The 27,832-nt window shown below is 37.2% G+C and overlaps 1 protein-coding gene across 5 annotated transcripts in view; it reads right to left on the bottom strand.

Moving 5' to 3' along the window:
- Positions 1-999: 999 nt before the first annotated feature.
- Positions 1,000-27,832, bottom strand: part of WDR17 (WD repeat domain 17) — a 65,661-nt gene continuing 38,828 nt past the window's right edge. For 4 of the 5 annotated variants that reach the window (XM_075421769.1, XM_075421766.1, XM_075421767.1 and 1 more), the window contains exons 11-30: positions 27,444-27,530; positions 26,533-26,697; positions 23,095-23,297; positions 22,807-22,956; positions 22,569-22,699; positions 20,662-20,787; positions 18,227-18,382; positions 17,759-17,823; positions 17,221-17,353; positions 15,591-15,682; positions 14,588-14,687; positions 13,242-13,381; positions 10,765-10,785; positions 9,685-9,796; positions 8,819-8,960; positions 8,628-8,769; positions 7,741-7,842; positions 5,272-5,367; positions 4,903-5,086; positions 1,000-2,815 (exon numbers count right to left, since the gene is read on the bottom strand). In XM_075421769.1, the coding sequence (XP_075277884.1) occupies positions 2,696-2,815; positions 4,903-5,086; positions 5,272-5,367; positions 7,741-7,842; positions 8,628-8,769; positions 8,819-8,960; positions 9,685-9,796; positions 10,765-10,785; positions 13,242-13,381; positions 14,588-14,687; positions 15,591-15,682; positions 17,221-17,353; positions 17,759-17,823; positions 18,227-18,382; positions 20,662-20,787; positions 22,569-22,699; positions 22,807-22,956; positions 23,095-23,297; positions 26,533-26,697; positions 27,444-27,530 (2,467 nt within the window). In that variant the 3' untranslated portion in view covers positions 1,000-2,695. The remainder of the gene's footprint in view (positions 2,816-4,902; positions 5,087-5,271; positions 5,368-7,740; positions 7,843-8,627; positions 8,770-8,818; positions 8,961-9,684; positions 9,797-10,764; positions 10,786-13,241; positions 13,382-14,587; positions 14,688-15,590; positions 15,683-17,220; positions 17,354-17,758; positions 17,824-18,226; positions 18,383-20,661; positions 20,788-22,568; positions 22,700-22,806; positions 22,957-23,094; positions 23,298-26,532; positions 26,698-27,443; positions 27,531-27,832) is intronic. The other variant, XM_075421768.1, reaches the window with a different exon arrangement.

The following is a 27,832-nucleotide window of genomic DNA, read 5'->3' as shown; positions in this document are numbered from 1 at the left end:
GAGGAAATTCAACAACATGGATCTCAAGTGCCATATCTCATTTTAAAGGCAGTCTTTGCAATGGGAACAGTTTACAGCATGATAGATTTTTTGGTGTTGTTTTGAAACCCACCTAGGAAAGTCTCGCATGTGAGTGCACCCGTGAAGCTTATAAACATGTCAGTAATGTGGGTCAGATTCTTTCAACAGAACAATTAATTCGATTTTGTAGGGATAAAGCGATGTTAAACTTAACAGAGATTTAACAGTAATTGGGAAGCACTAAAGCGATAAAATTCTTCATTCAAATCGAAACATGACTTGTACAGAAGAGTCAAACAATCATCTGAAGACAAAGGATTCTTTAATATTAATGGGAAATATCTGTATTTGACTAACTGTGCCAGACAATGAAGTCACACATTAGCAAACAATCTGAAATTATTCTTGAAAATGAAGAATCTATAGTCTGACAATTGCAACCATAGCTGTAGCAGTAGACACAATTACAACCTTTTCTGCATGGTCCCTTGGCTCACCACCTGGGGTACAATCACCTTAACGAAAATGCAACCTCATTTTATTCACAATGACTGTTACCTGATGGAGTCCTGATATAAAAAGCGTGCTTTGACTTAATTTTTGTATTTCAGCAATGAAAGGGTTCTTAACCCTCACTCTCTGATTTAAAGACAAATAAATTTATCTAAGATCCCACATTAAGGCACAATTTATGCACAACAAATGGATGCAGTTATACTACATATTGTAAGAAATTTAAACTGTGAACTATGGGTAAAAATCTTTAGGACACAGCAAAAGATTTTAAATATAGTAGAGTGGCAGCTGAGTCAGTCCTTCAGATCCCAGTCATCATAGATGGGGCTGCACATTCAATTCTTACCTCTGCTCTCCAACTCTGTATTAACAACTTTTACGTACAAGGTTGTACAGTTTATGTGCTGAAAGATAGCTAGTCTTTAATATGACAGAAGCAACACATCACTGACTGCTGGAAAATTCTTTCAAAAACCATGAATTTTTATTTCCAAAATCCAACTCCCATTCCACAAGCTCCACAGGGTTAAACAAAGGAAAACAGTTTTCCAAACAATCCCTGCAAAAAGTATAACAACCTATTCCAGCATCCACCTATGCAGAAAAATGTTTTTGTATAGGTTGCAAAACAGCTAAGCTTTCCCCTACCCCCAATATATTCTTACACCAGAAACCCTGTAATAATACTCTAGAACACTGACAGAATGAAATTTTAACTTTTTAAAGAGAGAAAAAAGAAAAAAAAACCCACAAGACTTTTTTATTTGTAATCTCCATCCCACCTTCTCAGCATGTTGGCATCGTTATTTCTAGTTAAACAAGGGCACTGTTTACCTATATATTGAGGATTTTGTTCAACAGAGTCTGCTAGAAGAGACCTTGTGTTATTTCCCATTTTAGAACTGTTTCTCTAGAACTAGTTCTGCCAATTTTTAATTGCAACTTTTTTTACATTTTATTTAACTGCAGATTTTAGATTTTAAAGCAGCAGCAAAAAATGTAACAACAGATAAAGTAGATTTCTGCTTGTATGCCATCAATTAAGCTAATAAAGAATATTATAAACCAAGGCATCTTTTCTACAGGTATTTCTGATTATAATAATTATTAATAATAATGATGTATAAGATTTGCCTTATATTAAAAATTCCATACTATACATAGCTTTAAAATTTAAATATTCTTAGTATTCTATTGCCATAATTTTCTTTTCATTTGAGCACAGCTTCAGTAAATAAAAATATATGCACAAATATTTACTTCTGGTCTATCATACTATATGTATATGTATAACTAATACAAAATGTAAAAAGAAAACAAGTATTTTAAATTTACATAACATATTTAAATAATTTCAACACATGTGCTGTTTGTTCCTTACAAACTCTTTGTTTTTTTCTTTTAAAAAAAAAAAAAGTTTTATAAATACATTTTAGGTTCCAGTGAAAGTATAAGGGGGACAGTTGCCAAAGATGAAGTTATCAGAAAATAGAATTTTATCATTTAGATATTCAAACCTATCTAAACGAAACATTAGTAAATATCTTTGTTCTGCTATTAAAGCACAATAACTAATGGATGAAAAAAAAATCACTTAAACACTTGTTAAATTTTACTTTTGCTATAGAATCCTGTGTGTAAAAATTAGTCAAAATTAAAAACGGGGACACAATGGGTGAAACAGCCACAGGATTCCAGTCATTCTAAAAACAGGTTGCAGTGGCTATCAATAAAGTCATTCTATTATTATGTATTTGAAAGTGTGTTTATGGATTTCACAGTTTGTTATCAATATTTTGATAATGTGTAGATAGTTGCTTACTTCCTTTACACGGCATCTGTTTACACAGAGTTGACCAAAATATGTCGATATTGTCTGACACCACTATTCTTATTTAAAAAAAGACATGGCTGTCTATGAAGTTAGGACTTTTTTTTTCTTCTTTGGATTCTCAAATAACTTTTTCTTTGGATTATCAACAAACATTTGTATAGAAATCCTTTTCTTGTTCTCATTTTACAGTGTGAAAAGTCCAAGTAATTGCCCTTCAGGAGGAGTCAACTGCCATCTTTCTGTCCTTTGACAACCCAGGTTAAACCAGTATTAGCCCCCAGAGTGCTATTTTAAGCACTACAAAGTACAGAGGAAAACACCTCATCAAAATGGGTTAAGTCGTATTCCTGTTCCTAGTGGTGAAAAAGGATTCACTTTGGCCCACATCAAAGCATCATTCAGGGAAATTGCAGATTTTCCATCCTCAAGGAAGAACACTGGACCCTGTACAGCAAAAACGTTTCGGGAGAGAAAGAAGAAAGTACATACGTATAGTGTAAAGGCTAGCGCAACAGAAAGCACGTTTTGTTTTATCTGAGAACACAGAAACCTGATTTGCAACTATCATCTACATGCGTGCAAAAATTGTACCCCACCAACTTAAAGCTTTGATAATAGTTACGCTTTATAAATTCAGTGAACTTGTTATGTTCCAAAATCTGGAGATCCAACATTTCATAATCCTTAAATTTTTAGTTTGATTTTTAATAATTGTAGTATTTTATTTGTTTGTCAAGTATTCCAGAGTTAAATTTAGCCTGAATTAGAAACTGAGGTAACAAGTTTTTTCCTTCAGAATACTATACACATTTCCTTGTGTCTGTCATTATCTGTGCTGATCTGTGTGTGTCCCCATCTACAAAACGACTAATATAATGCCTCCATCAATTGTTTGAAAATGTGGGGTCTACCTACAGTGTACACAATAATTTCAAATGTTCACTGTGAAAAAGACAAAATACTAATTTATCTGATGGAAGAAGAGGTATTTGCTAACTTCTTCACTGACAAAATACGGTCTCAAAGCTGCAATTCACTTTAAGTGCTTTCTTGAAGAGTTATGTTCTCGGAACCTCACAGAAAGGTAGGCGTTGGAAGGGACCTCTGGGGATCATCTAGTCCAACCCCCCTGCTGAAGCAGGGCCGCCTACAGCAGGCTGCACAGGACCTCGTCCAAGCGAGTCAGAGTGAAGAAGTTCTTCCTCATGTTCAGACGGAACTTCCTCTGCTTCAGTTTGTGCCCATTGCCCCTTGTCCTGTCACTGGGCACCACTGAAAAGAGCTTGGCCCCGTTCTCCTGACACCAACCCTTGAAATATTTATAAGCATTTATTAGGTCCCCTCTCAGCCTTCTCTTCTTCAGGCTAAACAAGTGCAGCTCCCTCAGTCTTTCCTCGTAGCAGAGATGCTCCAGTCCCCTCATCATCTTCACAGACAAGTAAACAAGTAAGAACAAGTAAAACAAGTAGAACTTGCTACTTAACTTTGTGAACACATGCAATTAGGCTATTAAACCTTAGTATTAACTAAGTGATTTGTAAGCTGATCTGTACGCTTAAGGCAATGACTCCTAATGTTCACTAATCCAGAAACAAGGATATTGTAGATGACAAGCTGGTGATGCCGTATTTGCCATTCTTGTTGGATGGATTATAGCAATGGCAGCTTTACGTGGCTGTTAGCAAATGCTGAGAGTACAGCCACAGCCAGAGACCGCTGGTCTAACGTGGAAGTGTTGGCAGCCAAGTATTTTGGACTTGATGGCATGCAGCTGTGAATTTTTTTTTACCTGAAAAATCCCGCTAGCATTTTGCAATTTCCATTTTCTGATGCAAAACTGTCCCTCTTAATCCCTGAACCACCCTGTGACTCCTTGGGCTGGCATCTTGCACTGGGCAGCGGAAATAGACTCAGCCTCGTATAAGAGAGTAAATTTGCACCAAGGCGCTGTCTGGAGACAGGAGCCCGACAGCAGTGTTTTCAGGCTCTGTCAATTTTCCCTTTATGGACATAACAACATATACCAAAGAGGTGTTATAAGGACCAGTGTGTTTTGATCATAAAACTCTATGTGAGTGATGAATAAATATATTTGAATATTTAGTCTTCTTGGGTTTAATTAATCATGAATTACAAGTTTTATAGTATGTATTTCCCTAATAATAAATACTAACAACAGAATAACGTTAGCATGTGGTTGAAGAGAAGTAATTTCCTGGTTTTCATTCAAGCTGTGGTGAGGTAGTAGGCAATAGGTTAGATGCACTTTGGTCAGAACATCTGACAAAGGAAGTCGGTCTTTCCCACAGAAATTAAAAAGCTTTGGATTGGGAAACTGGGCAATTATTTGATTGGACAATAATTCTTTATATAGCAGATTTCAGCGCTTGTCCTCTTTAACTTCTGCCCCTGTGACAACAGGGCAAATGTTCTTGCTCGCAGATGACGTGAGCAACGTTAGATTTATGGCAATCTCACAACCAGCGCATGCTGTCAGTGAGACAGAACGCCTCAGCTCTCTGAAACCATACCTGTATCCTTAGCCCTGTCAGGCAGGAGATGTGACCATCGGAATGACTGGGGAGGTTGGACCCAGTGACATAGTCCGGCCCAACCATTCCTTTCAGGGGCTCCTCTTGAATTCGGGATACCAGCATTGAGTACAGCGCTCGCTGCGATTCAGAAGGCGGGGTGCCGGGCAGTTCATCGGTAGGCCTGTGAACAAGAGACGTTTGTTTTTCAACTATACATCTTGACTCGTGTTAGAAATTAAGAGCCACAAAGTACTTATTTTTTACATTCGTATTCAGATTTTACAAAGGAAATAAGTACTGTATTTACGGCTAAACCTTTAAATATTAACGGTCTCATTCATGGTAATTTCATATTTTTCCACCTACTTGTTTAATTGAGTACAAGCTCTCCATGCATCTAATTCCTCAGAAAGCTGTTCAATTTTCAAAGGTACAGATACTTCCCGTCTTTTTAAAAGCTGACTGAAAAGGAATGCAAATAATTGAAGTCCAAATTAATTCTAACAATGAATATTTTCTTAAAATAAAAGCAAGATAGACTAGCAGTAATATAAACATATTTTTGATTGGGTATGGAAATAACTTTATGGAAATAAATTGATCCTTCATGATAATCACAATACTAAACCTTAGAAATACTAAATTGCTACATATAAAAGTATACCTTTTCACTGAAGTTTGATTTTAATTATCCCTATTTACACCTTCCTGTTCAACCTTTCTTGCCTTTAATCAGCTCTGTTTTTTTTCTTCTTTGAGGCTGTTCTATATTTTAAGGCTGTATGTGTTTTTATTTCTTAATAATGACCACTCTACTAAAAATTAAGGGCTCATGTTGCCTATATATAGTAGATATGATTAAAATACAGTTAGAGTAACGTGTTTCAATATATGCTCTGGGACAGCCTTGTTTCACCTGATTCCTTACTCGTGGAAAACAATTTCAAAACCCTCGCAGTGAATACATTTTTTATTTATCAAAATATAATACAAGGGACAGTTATCACCTGACCTAATTCAGCAAACTTCCATTTGTGTTGGGATGCCTTAAAAATGTCCACCTTAAGTATTTAAGTGTCCAGTTTAAGATGGGCTGGAATCTAAAAATCTATGAATCCTGAAAATATTGGGCATTCTGAGAAAAAAAATTAGGACAGTATTGTTGTGTGGTTCTTTAAATCGCAGGAAAACTTAAAGCTCGACAGCCAAAGTATCACAAACTGAGTTGGCCTGTTACTAGTCTAATATTAATTTCCGTATCAGAATAGCCCTTCTGTAAAAGCTTGTATTTCATCTTGTTGTTTTCCATACAGAAGTCTGGTGGCTCAGAAAGGGGAAAAAAAAACCCAACAAAAGAAACCCCAGTCCCTTTCTCTTTTCCCTGTCCTCTCACCAAGTTTCAGAGGTGAGGATGGCTAACAGGAAGGGAGCGCTGTTGAGACATCTAATGGAGAGGAGCTGAAGGTAACTGGCAAACACACAGATCCAGGACATGTTAAATTCATGTTGTTTGATTATCCTTGGTGGGCAATTCTGGCAAAATATCAGTAGGTGTAGGAAAGCTCACAATTCTAGTAAGGTGTGAAAGGACTGGACAACATATATGCAACATTTATTCTTGATGAAGAGATAAATGAGCTGAAATTGTTAGCAAAGCTACAGCAGTCAGTCAGAGCAGCTAGTGGAGCAGTAACAGCTAGAACAATGCCAGCGCAGCTTGCACCCAGTGACATCTTGGGGCTGGCCTTGCTACCCAGCAACTCAGGTAACAAAACCAAAAGGATTTGACAGTCCCATATTGTGAGGGAGAAATGGAAAGTAGTCAGCTGGGCAGTAGTACCGTTACCAAACCAGACAGGAAGACTAAACAATGGCGGCTGTACTCTGAGGAAGGATTACTGCAGTGCTCTAGGTAAGCCTAGTTTATTTGCCAGATAAGAAAAAGATCTTATTGATCTTAATATTTGTCCTTTCAAGTCCAGGTTGGTTGGTTCAAGTCCAAATGGGACAAATGGGGTCAGGTCAAGTCAAGGGTACCAAGTGAAATCACGTGGGTCAGGTCAAGTAGGGTCAAGTGGGCTGGGCCAAGCTGGACTGGGCTGGGTCAAGCCCAGTCTGGTCAAGCCAAGTGGGTTGGGTAAACTCAAGCCAAGTCCGGTCGCATCATGTGGGCGAAGTCAGGTCACATGAAGTGAGTGAGGTTAAGTCAATAGGGTCAGGTTCAAGTCAGTCAAGTCTAGTCAGGAGGGCCTGGCCAGGTGACTGGTTGGGGTTGAGCTGGGCCAAGTGGGCAGGACCAGGCCAGGTCAGATCAAGTGGGCCAGGTCAAGTGTATTAATGCCTGGGAATATTAGCTCACTGAGTAACAGAAGGTCAAGCCAGGTTTCTTGGTGGAAATCAAGCTAGTACTCAGTTACACACTGTAAATTCAAAGCTTGTCTTCGTTGCTACTGAGCAAGTCTTGTGAAATGGTCTACACAGCTACAAAATTAGGACTGTTACTGTTCAACACAATCATGCATGGAGGTAATGCTGAATACTTATCTACTTCTAAAAATTGTTTTTCTTAGAGAACTAAGAGTTTGACTGAAATCCTGGATTCACAACTTGCTGCTTAGCTCAGAAACTTCTACGTGTATAACGCATAAAGAAAGTAAAGAAGGTTCTGTGTGCAGGCATGGCTATACTCTTGTAACTTTATAACAGAACTGGGAACTCCGATTTTTTGTTTTGTTTTGTTTTTGTGGGAGGGGGGTGGGGGGAAGTGGGGACAATGAATGGCATACATCATAATTGGGACTGAGATTTCTCAGTTTACCAAAAACATAGTATTACCTTGTATACTCATAAAGTGCAGGCACAATGCTATTGTATTGTCTTCTGATAGCAAGTAAAGCACCGATGTAACCACACAAAATCAGCAACTCATTCCGAAATCTATAAATGGACAAGTTTTAATCATGAACAATAACCAGCATTTGCAGAAATACTGAACAAATTCATATGCAAACTATTATTTTAAAACACTAATTTATCCATCCATCTTTTGTGGAGAATTTACGTTTGCTGATTATGCTTACTTTCTGTGTGATGTAATTGTTAAAACAGACTCCATCTGCTTTACATTGATCTCAATTATTAAATTTTAAATAGCATGTACAACGCGTAGTTATTAAGTACAATCATGTAAAGTTACAAAAACAATGTTACTCAGACCTTTTACTGTGATAAAACTCTGAATAAAATTGCCCCACGTATTAGAGCAGACTTCAGTTTCGCCAAGTTTCCCCCCAGGCCACAGATATGAGTTAAGCTTTTTACTCCTTTTCTTCACGTGTACCTCTGTGCAGGCACCCAGGCCTAGCTTCAGCCACCTGTCGTAATGGTGAACCACAGCTATCCAACTATTTGAGAGTTAATTCTGAGAGTGGCAGCTCCAGTTTCCTTAACACTTTGACATAAAGACCCGTATTACGTGTGGTACCACTGCTCTTTTTCTTCAGGAAACTGAAACCAGAGCTGATCAAAGTGAGATTCTTCAAATAATACCAACATTAATTCACCCACTGTAAATGTCCCACAGAGAAAGAAGCAGTAAAATATCTTTTTTCTTTTTGCTAAACCTTGAAAATTTAGGAAACAGTGTGCGCCTGTATTTTTTTAATTCCAAAAGTTTCCTTTAATGAAACTTCCACTTGTATAAGTAAGGAAAATATACTCACTCACTACATTTATGCAACACTAATCGTTCAGTGCGTATGTAACTTAGAAGATCAAGATACGGACAGACTGAATCTAAAGTCCAATCTGAGCCACAAAGTTGTTCTGTTGAAAAACAGAAACAAAAATATCTCAAGAGGCAAGCTACACACGTGACTTCTGCTTTAAAAGGTTTCTTCGCCCAAGTGCCTACCTTTCACATACTGAATGCCAATAGGGAGAGCATTTTCAGGTTCTGTGCTTAACAGATAGTACTTCATAGTTTCGAATATATCCCCATCTGCCCGAATTGTCTCTGCCAATCGCATACATTCTTCTACATCAGGAAGATTACACTGGAAAACAAAGATTTTTGCCAAAGAATTATTGTCATGTTCAAACAATTCTCTTAAGATGCAGAGAAATACTGAAGTTTGCACATATCAATAAAATGAAGCTCTCTGACAGAAGAGTCATTGTCTGAAGGACATACCTGCATATAACGTGCATTAAGAAAGCCATCTAGACCAGAGAACAACACAGGAGGAGAAGGTGCGATAACTTTAACTTAAGCAGCACCGGTTTCCATTGCTAATGTTTTTGTGAACTTTTTGCTACTTCTTAAGAGATGTGCAGTCTGAGCTGAACATTAAGGGAGTTAGTGGAGCAGACCCTTCTGCTGCTGAAGAGGAAAGGGAGGATTCAAGGAGATTACAGGTGTAGGATGTAAAACCGTTCAGGATAGTACAGAAAGCTGATCTGCTGAGACTTGATTAGGCTGCACTTCAGTGATGAGGAGGTTATAAACCATACTGACAGGTAGTTCTGAAGATCATAAGCTACTTCAGGCAGTAACCCGTGTCATGGAAAGAGCAGAATTAAAGAACTAAAGTTGTTCTCCTGCAATACTGAAAATAAAGTCAATGAAGACTAAAAGAGGAAAAAAGGACATGTAACATACGAGACTGTTAGTGATAAATTCATCCTACAGATTTTTTTGTCCTTAAGTTTTCTGAAATCAGTAAACAAATCAACACATAACCTCTTGTTAGCATTCAGGTAAATTCTTTTTCATTGTACCTTTTGATGCAGGTCATTTATTTCTGCTACGCATCCAGGATAAAAAGCACATAGTTTTACTAACTGCAGTTTATTATCAGGAATCATCATAAGAAGATCAGCTGCTAAATCCCTGCACAAACAAAAGATGACATGGGGTTACTCTTGATGGTTTGTAATAGGAGGAAACTCTGTCTTCTCTTTTACATTCCCTTTTTAACAAAGAGTTTACTGAAAAAAGTACTATTTCCAGAGAACAGCACAATAAGCCTCAGTCTCTAAGACAATTTCAGTGCAATAAGTGAGGCTTAATTTATTTGCCTCTTTTGGGAAGTGTTAATTGTCTGTTGCTTTAGCTAGTTGAATTAAACAGCTGTGCTATTCTCAAGGATCAGAACCACCTCAAAATGAGATGGCAGAATATGTGAGCAGGGATGGGAAGGGAGCGTAGGACCTAACCAATTCGAAAGAAGGAAAGCTGTTAGAGGGGCCCCGTGTCATGAAACCATCCTCAACCTCCCAGGCTTCCAGAGCTCCATGACATCAGCATAGAGCACCTCTCCGTCATCTAGAATGACTAGCGTTTCTGTGACATTACAAAAGAGAGATTATGCAAGAAAAGAATGTGACACATATTTTCATCCTTCTGAAAGGAAAATCATGTTTTACCAAACTGACATTTCTGAAATATTCCTTTATTTTTACCATTTGTTACCCCTCATTGTCCCCCGCAACAAGCAGCTGGAAAGAACACAGGTAAATATTAAGAAATTATTTTGAAAAAATGAATCTATTGAGCTTTTAATAACTGATTATTCTGGTTGTTCTGTGACTCTTCTATTCATGCAGACATGATTTCTGCTGTGACCCACAAGACTGACTTGCCCCTGTGTAAGGCAAAAACTCCTGCTGATTTCCTCTGGATTTTCAGAATGTGTTCCTTGGCTTAAAAATGTTTGAGCAAGCTACTGTCCAATATTTGCAACTGCTTTCCATCCCACTTTCAAGTATTCACCACAATTAAAGTAGTTTAAGCTTATTTTTAACATTAGTAAAGTCACACACTTGTCAAATCTCTCTTTCTAAAAACAAGCAAAATACCTGTATCCAAGTGATGGAAAGCTAAAAGGAAGACATTGAAACAGTAATGAAAAAATCTTTGTTTTGTATTCTTACTAAACAGAGGAAAAATCTAATAGAAAATAATTCAACTACAACAGCAAATCTAAGGGTCAGGTTAACCAACTTTAACAACAAAAAAATAGCTTTCCAATGCCTTTTGACAACCTAAAGCAGCTGATGCCAAAAGGGCTTTGGAAAATCTTTTATACGATTACCACGCAATAGCCACCTTTCCAAGATACAGAAAAGCTCTTTCATAACATAGGATGTTTCACAAGTTCTTAAACTATTTTTAAGATCAGTTATTCACATGTACGCATCTTCATAGGCAATTTAAATATTTTTTAAAGTGACTAGAAATTGCTCAGCCAAAAAACTGAAATCAAATGTTTATTTTAAAGAACCCAAAGAAGCCCTCATATAATGGCCTACAAATTGCGTTACCTTGAATGCTTTTTTTAAGAATCAGACTGAAAACACTGTCAGTATAAAGAACAAACTGAGGTGGCTGAGTCTGCCTATGCAGAATTCAGTATCTCAAGTAAAATACCACTACCCTTCTGAATAGCAGAGGGTTTCTTTTAACAGTACGTGGTGCTAAGCACAAATAAAATGAAAATGGTGTTCTTAAACACTCACACATTTTCCCAAGGCTGTAGATTTGGAAAGATGAGGAAGGGCATTAATATTTAGGTTTGCCTTTTTTTGTTTTGATTTTATATTTTAGAGCACTTAAAAAAAATAAACAACAAACCACACAAAAAACCCCAAAACAACCAAAAACCAAAAAGCATTCCACCAATAACTGATTTCATTACTAACACATCAAGGTCCTTTTGGTATTCCTTGAGGTGTCTACAATTGAGTCTGTCTCTACAATGAAATGTTTCCAGTTGATGGATATCCCCAAGGATAACAACCAGTAAAAACAAAAAGGGAGCCCTTCAAATATCAGAGGCCCTTGAACTCCAGCTTCCCCATACATGATCTTACACATGCAGTGGACCAAAGGGTACCACGCTGTGCCAGCACCTCTTCATTACAAAGTACGAGGAGATTCAGGAATCTCTGATCTTTCCCTACAGGACAGAAAAATATGCTGTAATGGCTGCAAACCAGAAGACAGGATTGCAGGTTGTAGCTGTAATGGGTGTTCTGGATAGCGTATGAAACCCACTGACAAATCCAGACATATACTTGGGCAATATGCAGTATCCCAATTTAAGATTTTATAACGTATAACATGTAGACTTCAGTGTACACATGCCATAAGTTTGCAGAAGTTTTATGTACATACATGTCAGTGCCTTACTATTATAAATACTTGTTACAGCACTGAGATCAGAACAAACTTTTGTTACGGAACTGGAAAAAAAATGCACATTGTTTTTCTTAATGCCACGTCCAGTGCTTCCTATCAGAGGCTACATAAAATTTGATCATCACCATCAAGGCAGGGAGATCAGACAGAGCTTCAGAGACTTTAAAAGCTGCAGATGGAGTTGCCAAAACAATCGTGTTAGAACTGGTGCAATGCAGACATGCTAAATCATTGCAAAGCCAAGGCACCAAGTCATCCGTTTCTTATTTTGTCTTTTTCTACAATGCTTCATTGTCTAAGGCAGGCTAAATGCTCTGTAGAGAGGAGTTCCACTAGGTTTCGCTCAGACTACCTCTAGATGCTTAAGCAAATACGAACTGTCACAGAAAAACTGATGCTTCATTGCAGTATCTGTTTAAGCACATGTTTTCTATGAAATGTTAATTCCGTAACACCTGTAGAGCTGCCAAATACACCTTAGGGAGATTTTCTGCTTTTTGTTGGTAGACAAAAACAGACCAAAAACTGTATCCTTCAAAATAAAACCACTCCAAGGAGGAAAAGAAAATTTAGCAGAGATAAAGTTTCCCTTACACGCAACAGAGAAATCACCTACTCCTGCAGAATTAAACAGTAATCCTGTTTCATCCCTAAATCTTGTCAGCTGTTTTGTATTCTCAATACCAATGTAAAATAATTCCTCAGCCTCTTAGGTTTTCGTATTTTTCAAGCAAGTACTTAAGAATCACTTCACAGATACTACTTAAGCTTCGGTTCCTTTTGACTTTATAGTTCAATTCTAGCCCTACTTTGTCTGAAGATGTCATTTTTACTGAGTACAGGCTAGGAATTACAATGCTACCTATTGCCCGAATATCTAGTTTTTTTCCAGCGGGTTTCATACTCTGTTTGATGACGAGACTGCTCTCATTTACAATGCATACATAACGTATTTTGAGATTAAAGCAGAACGTTTGCATGCCCTTTGCTTCAAAGGTCTAATACAGCAATTCTTATTCTACCTACCCATGGTGGCTCAGTGTCTGTAGAAGTTTCAGAATGAAACACCTTAATCATTTTGTCAAGGGGGAGGGGAGGGAAAAAAAAAATCTTCTTTGGATTAAGAAATTCTTACCATGTTGTTACTGTCATACATTTTCTTGCTAGTAATTCTAGGGCATAATGTGTTGCTTGTGCTGCACTTTCTCCTAAGACAGTACCCACACTGATTGCCAACTCCAGTTCATTTCCACGAATCAGGTTTGCCATCGCAAGCTTGCTCAATGAAAAAGTTATATCATTAAGGGACATAAGCATCTTTGGGGATTCACCATGTTGAGCATATGACATTCATTTATGAAACTGCTTTTTACAGAATGACAAAATATGCATTAATTAAAGCAACTTTATATATAATTTGGGTCTCCTGAATGATTAAATAATTGTGCACCATGTGTTAATCAGTTTTTAAATAAACAAATAGGTTTCCTTTAGCAAAATCTTCCTGTTTTCAACCAAAGAGATTACATAAATATCATACCTAAAAAGCATGATAGCAATTCCTTCTAGTCTTAAGCAAGGACACTAGCTTTCAGAGTACATACTTCCCCTCTATTTTCATGAAAGGAGACTCAAAAAAAAACCAAACAAAAAATCCCACAAAAACGAAAAAACAACCCAAACCAGGAAGGACTCTCCTGTTCTTACCCTCTCTGGGCAAGTGGAGTTGCCGATAGGCATAGCAGAATATTAAACACTATGAGATTATACAAAAACTTGAAATATGTCTATTTTGAAATACACGTATTAACTGATCATTGCTTTCTTTCTGAACAGCTTATTAAGATGGAATTTTACTCATTTTGGGGGACAGAGGAGGAAGAACACATTGAGTCACCAACAACAAAATCCAGAGAGAATGAGGAAAATAAACAATTTATAAGACTACAAGCAAAATGAAAGTCTAATAAAATGTTTCCTACATGTCAGCCCTATTTTTGTATTGAGGGGTAGGGTTTTTTTCCTATTTACTTAACCATTTAGACTGCAAATTCTTCAAGGCAGAGATTGTATCTTTTGTAGAACAATGAAGTGCCAGTTCTGCATGTGTTTTTTGAGTCACCATAAACAGTAAACAGTAATACTTATGTGTATATGTATATATGTAAGGTACTTAGGTACCTTATATTTTCTAATAAAACAAGATACTGTATATATGAAAATACAATTAAATAATAACGTACTACTTTCTGTGCATGAAAGAAATTTTGAGTTTAATAGAAGCAGGGGAGTCTCGCTAACTTCAATATTGTAAGGATCAAACTCTCTATAAATATATAGAAAGCACATACCAAGGATAAGTAATACATTTTAGAATGTGGTACACACATTTTAAGAGACAGTTAACATGGACATGTAAAAAGGAACTCATGTTGGCCTTTCCATAGTCTAAGAGTAAAAAAAAAGAAAAAAAAAAATTACCTCTATATTTTCAACAGCCAGATGGCAACATGCTGCGAGCACTGCATGGCCATCCTGGAAATACCATTCTGCCAGTTCTTTACTGACTTTCTGCAGGAGCCTGCAAGCACAAAACATGAATTCTGCAAGGTCGCTTAAAGGCTGGAGTTCTTTGGCTCTTAATTTATGTACAAGTCACCCCATTGCTTCTGCACCTTAAAATTTCTATATTTGACTTACAGATAATGACACCATTAGCTTTCAAAATGCAATCAGTTTGAGCTTCATCCGCTACTTATGCTGGTGCATATTCAGGTGGGTCAGTTTCCCAAAAATCTACATCAGTCTGGAAATGTCTCTTCAGACTGACAGAAGGATATTCATTCTGTACCTGTGAACTCTGCATAAATATCTCTCTAATTGCTCAAAACCTGCACATGTAAATGAAGTAACGAAACAGCCTCTGAGCTGCTCATCAAGTTATATGTGTAGTAAGAAAATGTAATTAAGGTTTTTGAGCAGTGTTCTAAGCAAGGAGAGATGCATGGTTTGTTTTACAGGCACATACAATGAAAATATGGCCATTAGTATACATTGTCACAAACTTCACTGCTGATATACAGTGAAGCTTCAGGAGGAGGAGATGCATAAAACACAGGGTCTCACAGATACTTGTTAATGCTAAATCTTACTCTACTTACCAAAAGCTTTAAGTTAATATGCTACATATTTAAATGTATTTAAGTGCATAGGAATGCACCTTAAATATAAAGCAAATGCAATTATAACTGTAATATACACATATGAAAAATCCCCTTGGTTCCAGAAGGAGGCACAATGGGACAATTATTCAGTGTAGCATCAGTTAGTTAGTAACTCTGCCAACTAAGTATTAGAAGATGTAGTATTTTGTTGTCGAATTCTACATTGCTGATGCCAGATTAAACGACTAAGGTTTATCTCCCTTGATGGCTTTACATTCTGCACTAAAATGAGGCTTTAGATATAAACTAGAACAACTTACTCATTATAATCATCTGTATTGTTTCCACCAGAATTTGAAGATCCACTTGTTGTGGAGAGTGATGGCATCTGTATATTTCCCTCACAAGCTGCCTAGAATGGAATAAAAAAAAAAAAAAAAGGATTAATTAATGCACAAATCAAAACCGAATACGAAATATGATTTTTCAACAAAAAAATGATCTAAGAGCTATAAAAAATCTCCTAAAGCCCAGTTATAACACAGAAAATGTTTAAACCAATGAACTTATTCATAGCTAAATCTTAGCCTAGTTTTATCCAGCCATACAAGAAATTCCACAGAAGCAAAAGACCTCTTCCTTCCTATGCATTTGTACAGGATTTTTCCAGCATCTGAATACGCTTAAAACAGACAGTGAGGGCTGCAACCTTGATTTTTACACCCCAAGGAGTAAATGGCTGTGAGTGAAGGATGAACTTCTCAGTAGGTATACTCAGTAGATACTTCTCAGTAGGTATATCAGCAAATCTGAAAAGGTTTATAGAGTGGTCTAAGCTGAACCTTTTTCATGTCTGGCAATAAATTATTTCTAATGTTCAATGAGCAGAGATCAGTGTAGGTTAAAAGGAAATTCTTTCATGTGCTTTCAGGTGTAGCTGGGATAACAACATTAAAACTCATGGCTCGGTTAAAAGGCAAAGAAAGTCCTGGTATTTTCTTGCTTAATATTATCTGATTAAATCTTTGAGACAAAGACTATTCTATGAATTGTAAAAAAGCAACCCCTGCAATGTCTCTCTTACAAGAAAAATTAAGATCTTTCTAAAGCTTTAAGGTTCAAACATTATAATTTTAAAATTTAAGCATGCCTCAAAGTTCCATTCTGTGCACTGTTCAGCTACTATTAGAAGAACAACAACATACAGATAGACAATTTCTAACGGACAAATTCACGTGCATTATTGAAGTTCTTAACTCTGAGGCAATTGAACGTTCAAGGACTGGCAGGCATGAGAGAATGTACCAGGGACAAATCTTGACAGTTTATCTAACAAACTATATTAAGTATGCAGAAGTTACTCCAAAAGAATAAAGGAATGGTGAGAAAGAGTGAAACAAAGTATCAGTCTCGCATGTTTTGTGTGCCCTTTAACTGTGTTTACTTCAGGAAGCAGAATGGACATAGGTGCTTTTGGTAATATCTTGTACTGTTTTCTGCATTAATTTAAGTTTGATTTCCTATATGGATTATTACTGCAACTGAGCAGTTTCACCCAGAGATTCTATAGCAAGTAGTATAACCAAGACCTCAGTAAAAATACAAGAGAAATCTGACATATCTTAGATGTTAAGGGCAATACTGACTGCTGAAAATCAGGTTAATTTTCTACTTCAACCAAAATCAAATACATCAGTTTTCATTATTGGCATTTGATTACAATTCAGAAGAATCAGGCTTAAAATCTGTAAATATGAGATACCTTTTTATGATTTCTGCATAAAAATTGGTCAATACAATACAAAAGAGTAAGGTATTATTTAGCCATTTTGCAAAGGTCAACAGAGCTAGCCTTTTACATAGGCTTGTCATCTTCAGAGTTAGAAATGAATAGCTAAATACATAACATACACATACATACATCTCCCACACTGTTGTACATAATAATACCTGTGCAACAAGCAGTGCCTCTTTAAGCTGGCCTCTTGAAGTAAAGAAGGAAATTAGTTTCTTCACATCTCCAACAGCTATACAGTATGGGATGACATCATCATTTTCTTCCTGAATTAACTGATCGGCTCTCCTAATTAAACAAATGAATAAATGAACAAGAAAATCTACATATGTAATTGATCACTAAACTTATCTCTATGATATAGGTGTTAGATGAAGCCATATAAAGTTCACTGAAACCCATCTGTCTTTCCAGACAGCTACAGCATTTCCAGTTAAACTTGCAATCTATGCTCAACCATTTAACTTGATTCCCATATTCAAAATTATTCAAATCCTCCACAGTTCCACCCGAAAGCTCTCTGAATAAAAAGTAACATCACTTGAATGCTGTAACAAAAGCCAAGTACAACTGATATTAGCATCCATCCTTCCTACTTGTCTATGTCCTTTTACGGACAGAAGCGACAATTCAGCATCCTATTTTTATTTGACAGAGAGCAACTTGACAGGATCCATATTTTTATTACCTTACCTTTGCATTAACTTCCTCCAATATTTCATCGATACACCAGGTGCAACTGAGAGAGCTTTGTCCCACTAGAAGAAAGCAGCAATACATTTAACCTGATCATTTTATCTTCATAGGATCATAGAATGCTTCGGGTTGCAAGGGACCTTTAGAGTTCATCTAGCCCAACTCCCCTGGGGTGAGCAGGGACATCTTCAAATAGACCAGTTTGCTCTGAGCTCGTCACATTTTGAGAAATAGCTGTATTTTTAACTCGTTTCATGTTTCTTCCATTAAAAATAAATTTGTCAAGAGGTTAAATAAGGAATGAGCTATGCATTAGACTGCATATGTCAAAATAATATAACTGGAGTAAGATTACTCCTTTCTGGACTTGTGACACATTTTGTTGCTACCCCATCTTTGCCAGGGTAGCTGGTTTTCAGAAACTTTCATATTTTATTGTTCTTGAATAACGTTCTGATATTTTACCTCTCCAAGTTCTACCATTAGTTCACAATATCGCTGAATTTGTCCTAGTCTTAAATGTATTTCTGCAGCTTCTTTAAGCCTCTCTTCTTTGCTTGGTGCACCAATACCACCTCCGAACTTGGACATTTTTACTGTTGTCAGTTCTTGTGCCTTGGACTGAGGGAGGGGGGAAAAAGGTTTAAAAAGTTAAAAAAGAAAGTACAGTTGTCTATGATGAAAACAAGTTTTCTTAAGAATGTACTAGTGTCAAACACTACAATGGAATATAAAGGCTATAATTTAAGACAAAAATCCTTTTTGAGAAAAGACTAATTGCAAGAGCTTCCAATGAGACTACAGTGAACTAATTAGAAGAGCTTCCAATGAGATTATTGTGGACTATTTATATTGTTAAAGTAACTGTTTTAGTGTTTGGTTGCACACATACATTTTCTTCCATTATCTTCCTTTAATCTCTTTTTTATACATTTTTTTATTCTCACCAATTTTCTCATTTGTAATAGTAATTCACCCAGATACCCAACATAAAAATCATGGTATTTTTGAAATTTAAAAAAAATATTTGAATATAAACCATCCAGAGCCAGAAATTGTACTTATTACCATTCCAATGATACCCAAATAAAGAAAGAATAAAGACAGCAGGCTCAACCTGTGTTCTGATCTGTCATACCCCCATTAACCTTATAACTAATAAATGACTTGCATTCCAAATCACTGCAGTTTTTATATTAGCTGAAGAGATAAGACTAAATTTCTTCATCTGGCAGAGTTTGAGAAACAAGTTGCAACAAGATCACATTTCACATAAAAAAAAAAAAAAAGCAAAAGGAGCTTCACATCTGCAGAACTGTCAGTTTAACTCTGTACCATCAATGCGAGACGGTGTTTGGCTATTCATGGCTCTACAGTACCACAGATGGGAGGACAGAGGATGAACTTTGAACATTCTTCACCAAAGAAAAGTGCATTGTAGACCAATGGCAGCTGCTGAGAAAGGCAAAGGATCTGTTTTTTTAAAACAAACTATGTTACTTTTTTACTTGGCACCTCTATCTTTTTTTTTTTTCATTTTCATGCTGAAGTCTCCAATGTATCCCCTGTTTGCTAGTAACAGAAAAATACACTTGCTCTAGGTCCCTACTTCATTCTGAAATGTCTAGGTGCTGCAATGCCATTATCCAGTTTCCAAAGGAAAAAAAATGCTATTAGCAGCCATACACAGTCAGCCAGCATCACCCTACCCCTACTTTCTCCTAAGGCTCTCAAGCAAGACTCTGAGTCAGCAAAAAGGGGACAAAATGCTTTTATTTAATGTGAACACATAATCCAGATCCACAGAATGATCAATAATTACTGTAGTTATTCTAGGTCACCTGAGTTATAAATGCATGAAATCACGTTGCAGGGATAAACAGACTGCTTGCACTGCATGAGTCAAGAATGAATTTCTTCTTCTCAGGCTAACTGGCTGAGAAAACTGGTTTTTGGACACACGACACGGATGGAGACACACACTCCCAGCTTTGTAGTGTACAAAAGCAGCTGCTATTATCACAGTTAACATCACCAATAAAACACTTCCATCACTTAAGTCCTAAGGTGTGTAGAACACTCTTAAAGAGCCTGGGATTTTGCAAAAGAGACAGTCTGCAACCACAGACAACCGGTGACAGCTGGCAGGTATTCAGCCCTGGGGGTGGCAGTGGGGAGTTAAGTGTTTCCTGATCCATACCAGTAGGTACCTTTCCTCTGCTTCCAACCCAGCCGTTACAGTATGGGATTCTTTAGTATCCCTAAGAAGTACCCGACAGAACCATGTATCCCCATATTCTGCACAAATCCTATGTCTGGTTGCATATTCATATATACAGCTACTAATAAGTTTGTGGCCTAGTACTTGAATTTGACAGTTACATCGCAGTCATTCTTCAGCTGCACATCGCTGTTAATGACAGGTTCTTGCTTTTCCACTCCTTCTTCCAGACAGCTACAGAGCATGTTTCTGCTGACTCTCCACCACTTTCAGAGATTAATTCCCCTGTCCCTGCATCTCAACATAACTACAAATTTAGTGTCTATACAACAAAATAGTACAAAAGTACCATACATATAGCAGGGAAGATGAACTCACTTCAAAGCTCAAGCTGTAGTAATGCCTGTTTTGCAATTTCTTTTCGTTATTTTGAAAACTATTTTTCTAGTTCATAACTGTAACTCAGCATTTTAACACTGAGTACGCATGAAGTCAGGCAGACTTAGCTAGATGCTATTGTTCTAACAGACTAGTATTGCACAGAGAACTGATATTGCACAAATGTCTTTGGACATGAAATAAATGGTAACCCTTTCGTAAAGTATTAAATGCTATTTTTAAGAGTGCAAAGCTATATGGATTAACAACCATTTTCACATGCCATTTATGCTTCACTTACCATTCTAAATCTAACCAGATGTTTCATATGCATAATTCCTTTGCAGTAGTTTTGTGGAAGCAAACTATCATCCTGTCCTTTTATTACAGCAACCAAATCCCACAAATTTTTGCTGCCTCCCGGAGGCTAAAATTGTTAGGGAAGAAAAGGGTTGTATCACAGTAATGTTCAAGAGATAAATTAAACTTATAAAAACATTGAAATACATTTGTCAATCAGTTCCAAGAAACACAATTTCAGACCATTTCAATATTAGAAGCTTTATTATGAAGACAGGAATTAGATCAAGATACTACAACTCTTTTTGTCTTCTTGAAGGCTTGAAGATACAGCAAGGTCCGTGAACGCAACTATTTGGTTACACGTGGATATAGTTGAAGGCTCACCATGAGAGCTTCCCCTTTTGCTCCCAAAGGAATGCAAGCTATCTGGTGACTACTGCTGGCATAAAACAACATTCAGCTGCTGGGGTGCAGGAGCTACCCCGGTACTCGTTGCCCCTTTTTGTGTAAAGCAAAGGCATGAGCCAGGTAAAAAATAACTTCAAGGCTCGACTGCCACAATCCAGTTTACTATCTTAATATTAAATCTTAAAGTAGACACATATGGTATAACTGTATATGCACAAAATCTTGCAGGCCATGAAGGTGATTTTGTTTTAAAATAAACTTTAAGCATTTTTACTGGTCTCAGATTTGAATCAATCCTTCCGTGCAACTAGGACAATGGTTTAGCATTCAATAAGTTCTAGAAGAGGGTAATTAAAAGCTTAAAAAAAAAAATTAAAAATTAAAATTTGACCTGAAGGAGCTTTTCTAAGAATAACAGAATCACAAGTTTAGAAGTCCAATTACTTCTGAGCTGGTAAAAAGCAGAAGATCCTACTAGAAAAAAAAAAATAAATATTCCTCTTTTATTCAGTCCCTTAAAACTCTTACTTGACTCCTCATAGTTTAAGGAGAATACTTTATTTTCTGGAGTCAAAAAGCACTGAACAAAGCTGATCAAAAAAAGCTTTTGTTCTTGGAAAATTTGAATATTCTTGTAACAGTTTCACTATCGAATCAACATGGGACATCAAACTGTATAACTTATGTAAAACAAGGAACTCCATAAAATATATATTTTAAATAAGACAGGAAATGTCAAGACTTCTAGGTGAAGATTATTTCAGCATTTCTAAATAATACACTTCAATTTAGCTAGAAATCCAAACAAAAGTTTTGGATGAACTAGGTCCTTCTAGACCAGTGTATTGACTTTAATTACAACAGTGCTTGACACAAACTGTAATTCCAGGTCATTTTTGTCCTTATTCTACCTGAAGTTCAGCTCCTATGCAGACAAGCACTCAGAAGGACCCAGTAGTTTATACTTTTAATTCAGAGAGGCTGCAGTGCTTTATAGGAAATATTACTGTGCAGTGGAGCAAAGGCAATAGATGGATACTGGGGCATGGGTCATCCAGATCTACAGCTCCTAGAAAGTAATACAGCAGGTTTGGCACTTGGGCATTTTAAACCTCATCTGTAACGACAGTGTCTCTTCGATGGATTAAAATTAAAAACTCCAATGTAGTTTGATAAAAAACATCCTTTCATTTTCTCCAGTAGAAAATTCTTGTCAAATCAAACTTTTCCCATGGAAAATGATTATCCAACTTCATTTGTTTCCACTTCTCACTTTGTGAAAAATTGGTGTTCACAACTGACAAACAAGTCAGTCACGGACATTTTTATATGCAGAACTGTTAAGAGAGAGAACTGATTTCTGCATATTTTCTGAGCTCCTTTTAAGAAAGCAAGAAAAAAAATGGTAGAGGAGAAAGACATTTCAGTTTTGGAGACTGACTTCAGAAGAGAAAGGCATGAATACTGACAACATCCTTCAGTTTGCAGAATACTTACTGAAAAACATTCTGAAAACCATCTTAGCTTTTTTCCTTGAGGATTTCCTGTCAATTTTTCCACTTCTTGTTTAATATCCCTGGAAACTTTACCACACAGCAAAGGAGGAGCACCAGATTCCACAGCACGATCTAACACACACAAAGATTAATACATGAAAATAAAAAAAAAAACAATCCAAGAAAAAAGTGTAGTAACAGACAGGAAATTAAAACAATGGTATATACAATTTACTTACCTGTATTACCAATAATCTCGTCCCAACATCTGTCTGCTAAGATATTTATTTGTAGAGGGTTTATAAGAGGTGTTAGTGACCAGAGTCTCACAGTGGAGTCACGAGAGCAAGATGCCATAGTAAATGGACGACTAGGATGACATGTTAATCCTAGTAGAGAGGGCATTTAAAAATGTAGTCAAATAATTACATTTAACTAATAATCAGTTTGAGTAAATTATTTTATAAAATAAAAATATTCAAAAATTCATTTCAATACAGAAATAAAACAAAATTTTAAAATATTACCATACACATCTGCACCATGATCACAAACTGTGTCCAAACATGTTCCATCTCTTGTGTCCCAGACTCGAATTGTGTAGTCCCAGCTGCCGGATATTAGAAGGTAAGGAATTTCAGGATTCCACATCAGCCCCCGTACTGGAGCTGTATGTCCACTAAGGATATTTATACAAGCATCCTGTGTATAATCCCATATTCGAACAGTACTGAAACAGGATAAAAAAGACCCATGTCCATCAAATCACCTACTGAAATATGATTATCTCTCTACTTCAGCAATATTCAAGCTTCAAATTTATCAGCATATTTATCTGCAATACGTTTCTAGAAGTTGTAATAGGACAGGTTGGAGCCAATGCCCTTCATGTTTAAGATGGGGCAGTTCACCACAGCAAGAAACTATTCCATCCACTGCATGGTCTTTCAAAATCTCACACACACCATTATCTTACATGCATAGAATCAGAATCATCATAGAATCATAGTATCAGTGAGAGAAAAGAAGTTTGTGTAACAAATTTGTCTGTTAGGACTCTCAAGGGGAAAAAAAATGAAAGAAAAAGAAAGCAAAACTAAGATCTTTCTTCCCTAAGGCTTAACAGCCCTAGGAAACTACAGATCTGTTAGACTAACTTCAGTTCCTGGAAAAACTACGGAGAGGATCATACGGGGTAATGTTGAAAAGCACTTAAAGAATAATGCGATCATCAGGCAGAGTCAACATGGGTTCACAAAGGGAAAGCCCTGTTTAACTAATTTGATATCCTTCTATGACAAGGTCACCCACCTAGTGGATGAAGGGAAGGTGGTAGATGTTTTTCTGGATTTCAGTAAGGTTTTTGATACTGTCCCTCACAGCATCCCTCTAGACAGGTTCTTCAACAGTGGGATGAGTAGGTTCATGGTGCACTGGGTGAAGAACTGGCTGAAGGGCAGGGCTCAAAGGGGTGTAGTGATGGGGCTATATCTGGCTGGCAACTTGTCAGCAGTAGTGTTCCTCAGGGTTCAATTCTGGGGCCAGTTCTGTTCAATATATTTATCAATGATCTAGATGCAGGACTTAAATGAATCACTAGCAATTTGGTGATGATACCAAACTGAGAGGTGCTGCTGACTCTCTCGAGGGATAAGAGACCTTGCAGGGGGATCTAAACAGATTGGACCATTGGGCTATGATTAATAGGATGAAGTTTAACAAGTCCAAGAAATGAATTCCGCACCTGGGATGGAGTAATGCCAGGCACAGGTATAACTGGGGAGAGGAGTGGCTGGAGAGTAGCTCTGCAGAGAGGGACCTGCGGGTGCTGGCCAGCAGCAGGCTCAATACGAGTCAGCAATGGTCCCTGGCAGCCAGGAGCGCAAACCCCATCCCAGGGCGCATCAAAAACAGCACAACCTGCTGGTCCAAAGAGGGGATTGTCCCGCTGTGTTCAGCATTGGTGCGGCCTCACCTGGAGTGCTGTGGGCAGTTCTGGGCCCCACAATTCAAGAAAGATGTGAAGGTCCTGGAATGTGTCCAGAGGAGGGCAACAAAGGTGGTGCAAGGGCTGGAAGACATGTCCTGTGAGGAGCAGCTAAGGGCTTTGGGCTTGTCTGGTTTGAAGAAAAGGAGGCTGAGGGGAGACCTCATTGCTCTCGGCAGCTTCCTGAGGAGGGGACGTGGAGAGGGAGGTGCTGAGCTCTTCTCCCTGGGATCAAGTGACAGGACGCGTGTGAACAGTTCAAAGCTGCGTCAGGGAGGTCTAGACTTGACATTAGGAAGCATTTTTTTACCAAGAGGGTGGTCAAACCCTGGAATAGGCTTCCTAGAGAGGTGGTCGATGCCCCAAGCCTGTCGGTGTTTAAGAGGCATTTGGACGATGCCCTTCAAAACATGCTTTAACTTTTGGTCAGCCCTGAAATGGTCAGGCAGTTGGACTAGGTGATGTTGTAGGTCCCTTCCAACTGAAATAGTCTGTTCTATTATCTTCTCTCCTTTGAATGTGGCATTTATCACATGGCAGAAGTGGACACCACACTATCTTCAATTGTGAAACTCCCACCACAATTACACAAGTAATGAGGAGGAATTCATACCAGCTTTCTCACTATTTTTTAGTTCCCTTTAAACCCTGTAAGTTTCCAGCATTTCCTTTTATTTTCAGTAGTTGCTATCACTGGGTACAGCAAATTGAGCAGACTACAGAATTAAGAAGTTAAAAATTCAGTTTCTTGAAAAGATCATTTTAATTCTGGCTAAATTTTATTACAAATCAAATATGTTACCAAAGCTGACCGATGGCAGCAGAGGCACCTATTACAGTCTCTCCAGTGCTGCAACGGGGCCATTTGCTAGGCTTCGCATCACAAAGTAGAATACACAAGTTAGAAGGCCATTTTATATGTTTACATATATATTATCCTACAGCAATATGTGCTCATGTGTGACCCTGGCATACGGTTTGTAAGACTAGCCACTTAACAGGTCATCTGAAATAGTTCCAAGTTTGACTATGAACCGGAGTGTTACCAAGTACAATAAACACAAGAGACTGCTTACTTTCTGTGTTACTTGGGACTAAATTATTCAACAATATATTACATATACAATACATACATATTATCTCCCTTCCCTCAAAGTGAAAGTGTGACTGTATTCTGGAAGTCCCTCTGTAATCCAGACTTATTACATAGCCATTGTTGCTAATAAAATCAGAATATATCATAATGACACTATGACAGAATTTTGGATTCACTACTTCTTGCTTCTTGTGTAAATCTTCGATTTACACATAAAAAGTTTGTTGTCAAGTTGGTTTCTTTCATGAATCGTTACACTATGAACTAACTGATTTTTCTGAAAGCATAGACATCTAACACATGCTATTGGGGAAAGCAATAGAAGCCAATACTCCAAACTTGTGATCCTTTACAGAAACGTTTTGTATACTCTGCAGGGAAGTGGCTTAGAATCACAGAAAAATCCTTCCTCCTGCTTTCCATAGACTGATGTGCTCTCCCTCAGAAAATGCCATCAAAACTACCAAAACAGAAGTACCTAGCACCCATTAAAAATCTCCACAGATTCTACTTAATTATACTTTTGAAAGACATCAAATAAGAGCAGGTCTTGCACCCATATCTTTAGACATAATGTAAGCATGTGGTATCTTCCTTGTATCATTCCTGGGAGTAACAGATATCAGTCACTGACTCTACTGTTGGGAAAGCATTTGGAAATTTGCCTTGCTAGAGCTGTTGTGACAATTTTAGATAATTATCCTGCTGCCCAAATACTATATTAAGCTAACAGCAAAGCTACAGCCTGAACCTGAACATTTAGGTTATTATATTCTTCACAGAGTTTTTGAAGGTGCCAACACCAGAACAACTAAAGATCTTAAGTTCCTCTATTAGTCCAGCTTGAGGTTTTAAGTCTTCTAATGGTTCAGAAATACACACCCATCATCAGAGCCACTGCAGAGGATTCCTTCTCTCAGGGGAGACCACCGTACATGAAACACCTTTGCAGTATGGCCTGTAAAAACTTTCAGTGGCTGATCTGAGCTGGTTGCCAAGTAGTAAACACGAACATTTTTATCCTCACAACCAGTAGCTATCATATCTCTGCAAAATAAAAATAGTAAAACCCTCAGTCACTGAGATCATGAGAAGTATTTACGTTTTTTAGTTTAAAAATAAATATGACGCATATTTTGCAGTTTACTTTAAAAAACAGCTTATTTTTGCTTCTCCTTTGCCTCTTTATGCTGTAATTATTGATAACCCAATTAAATACACTAAATCAGAAAAAAACTGATAAAGATCCGTTAGCTGCAACAGGGAATTTGCACTACAGTCTGACCAAGCACCCAACACAACTATTAATAGATTGAATTACTGTATAATTGGCTTTTGACAAAAACTTCTCACAGCATTATTAGGAACTATCTGAAAAATTAACAGGTATCACAGTGTATTTAGTTGCCTGCTATATCTTAAATTTATCAGTCATTAAAAGGAAGCCAATCTAAACCCACCTTTCCTGTTATTGAATGTCTGCTTTTTGTTTCCCCATTATATACTCAGCTAGAGATTTTTTTTTCTCCCATCAGTATGAAAAGAGCCTCTTTTGAAAGTTAAGTAGTCCTTGTCCTACTCAACACATTAACATACCCATTGTGTTCCACAACACAATGAAATACACTACTGAGAATACACAGCTGCTACAGACATATCCTACTGTGGAACAGAAACAATTTCAGCACTCTAATTCACAGTAAATATCACATTCTAAATAGCTTTGAGTTACTGTATTAGTAATCAATTTAAATAGTAAATATTATTAATTCCGTGGGTTAATTTTTACTTACTTGTTGTTTTGACTCCAGTCACAGCCAAACACTGCAGCTGGATGTTTGTACTTGTGAAGAACCTTGCCGTCAATGGTTCGAATAATACTGAAACCAATTATAATGCAATATTATGAGGAAAAAAAGTATTTTGAGTAGGCTATCCAAAAGCCAAGTTTAATTCTGTGCAAATAAGCCACACAACAAAACAGTATACAGAAAGAATATGAGAAATCTTTATTTCTACAGCCCCTCAACTATAAGGCTAACTATATATTTCCCCGGAAAACATTTAATTGGACTTCAGAGTCCACGTTCCTTCAGAGGGGCTGTAAAGGTATCCAATGCGATACCACCCTCCCTGAAAGGATCCTCATAGCCCAAAATCTAAGTTGTAGTTATGGCTTTAA

Source organism: Opisthocomus hoazin, chromosome 5 (assembly GCF_030867145.1).
Source record: "Opisthocomus hoazin isolate bOpiHoa1 chromosome 5, bOpiHoa1.hap1, whole genome shotgun sequence".
Classification (NCBI taxonomy): Eukaryota; Metazoa; Chordata; class Aves; order Opisthocomiformes; family Opisthocomidae; genus Opisthocomus; species Opisthocomus hoazin.
Note: the sequence above shows the minus strand (reverse complement) of the source record. Positions and strands in the feature narration are given on the sequence as shown.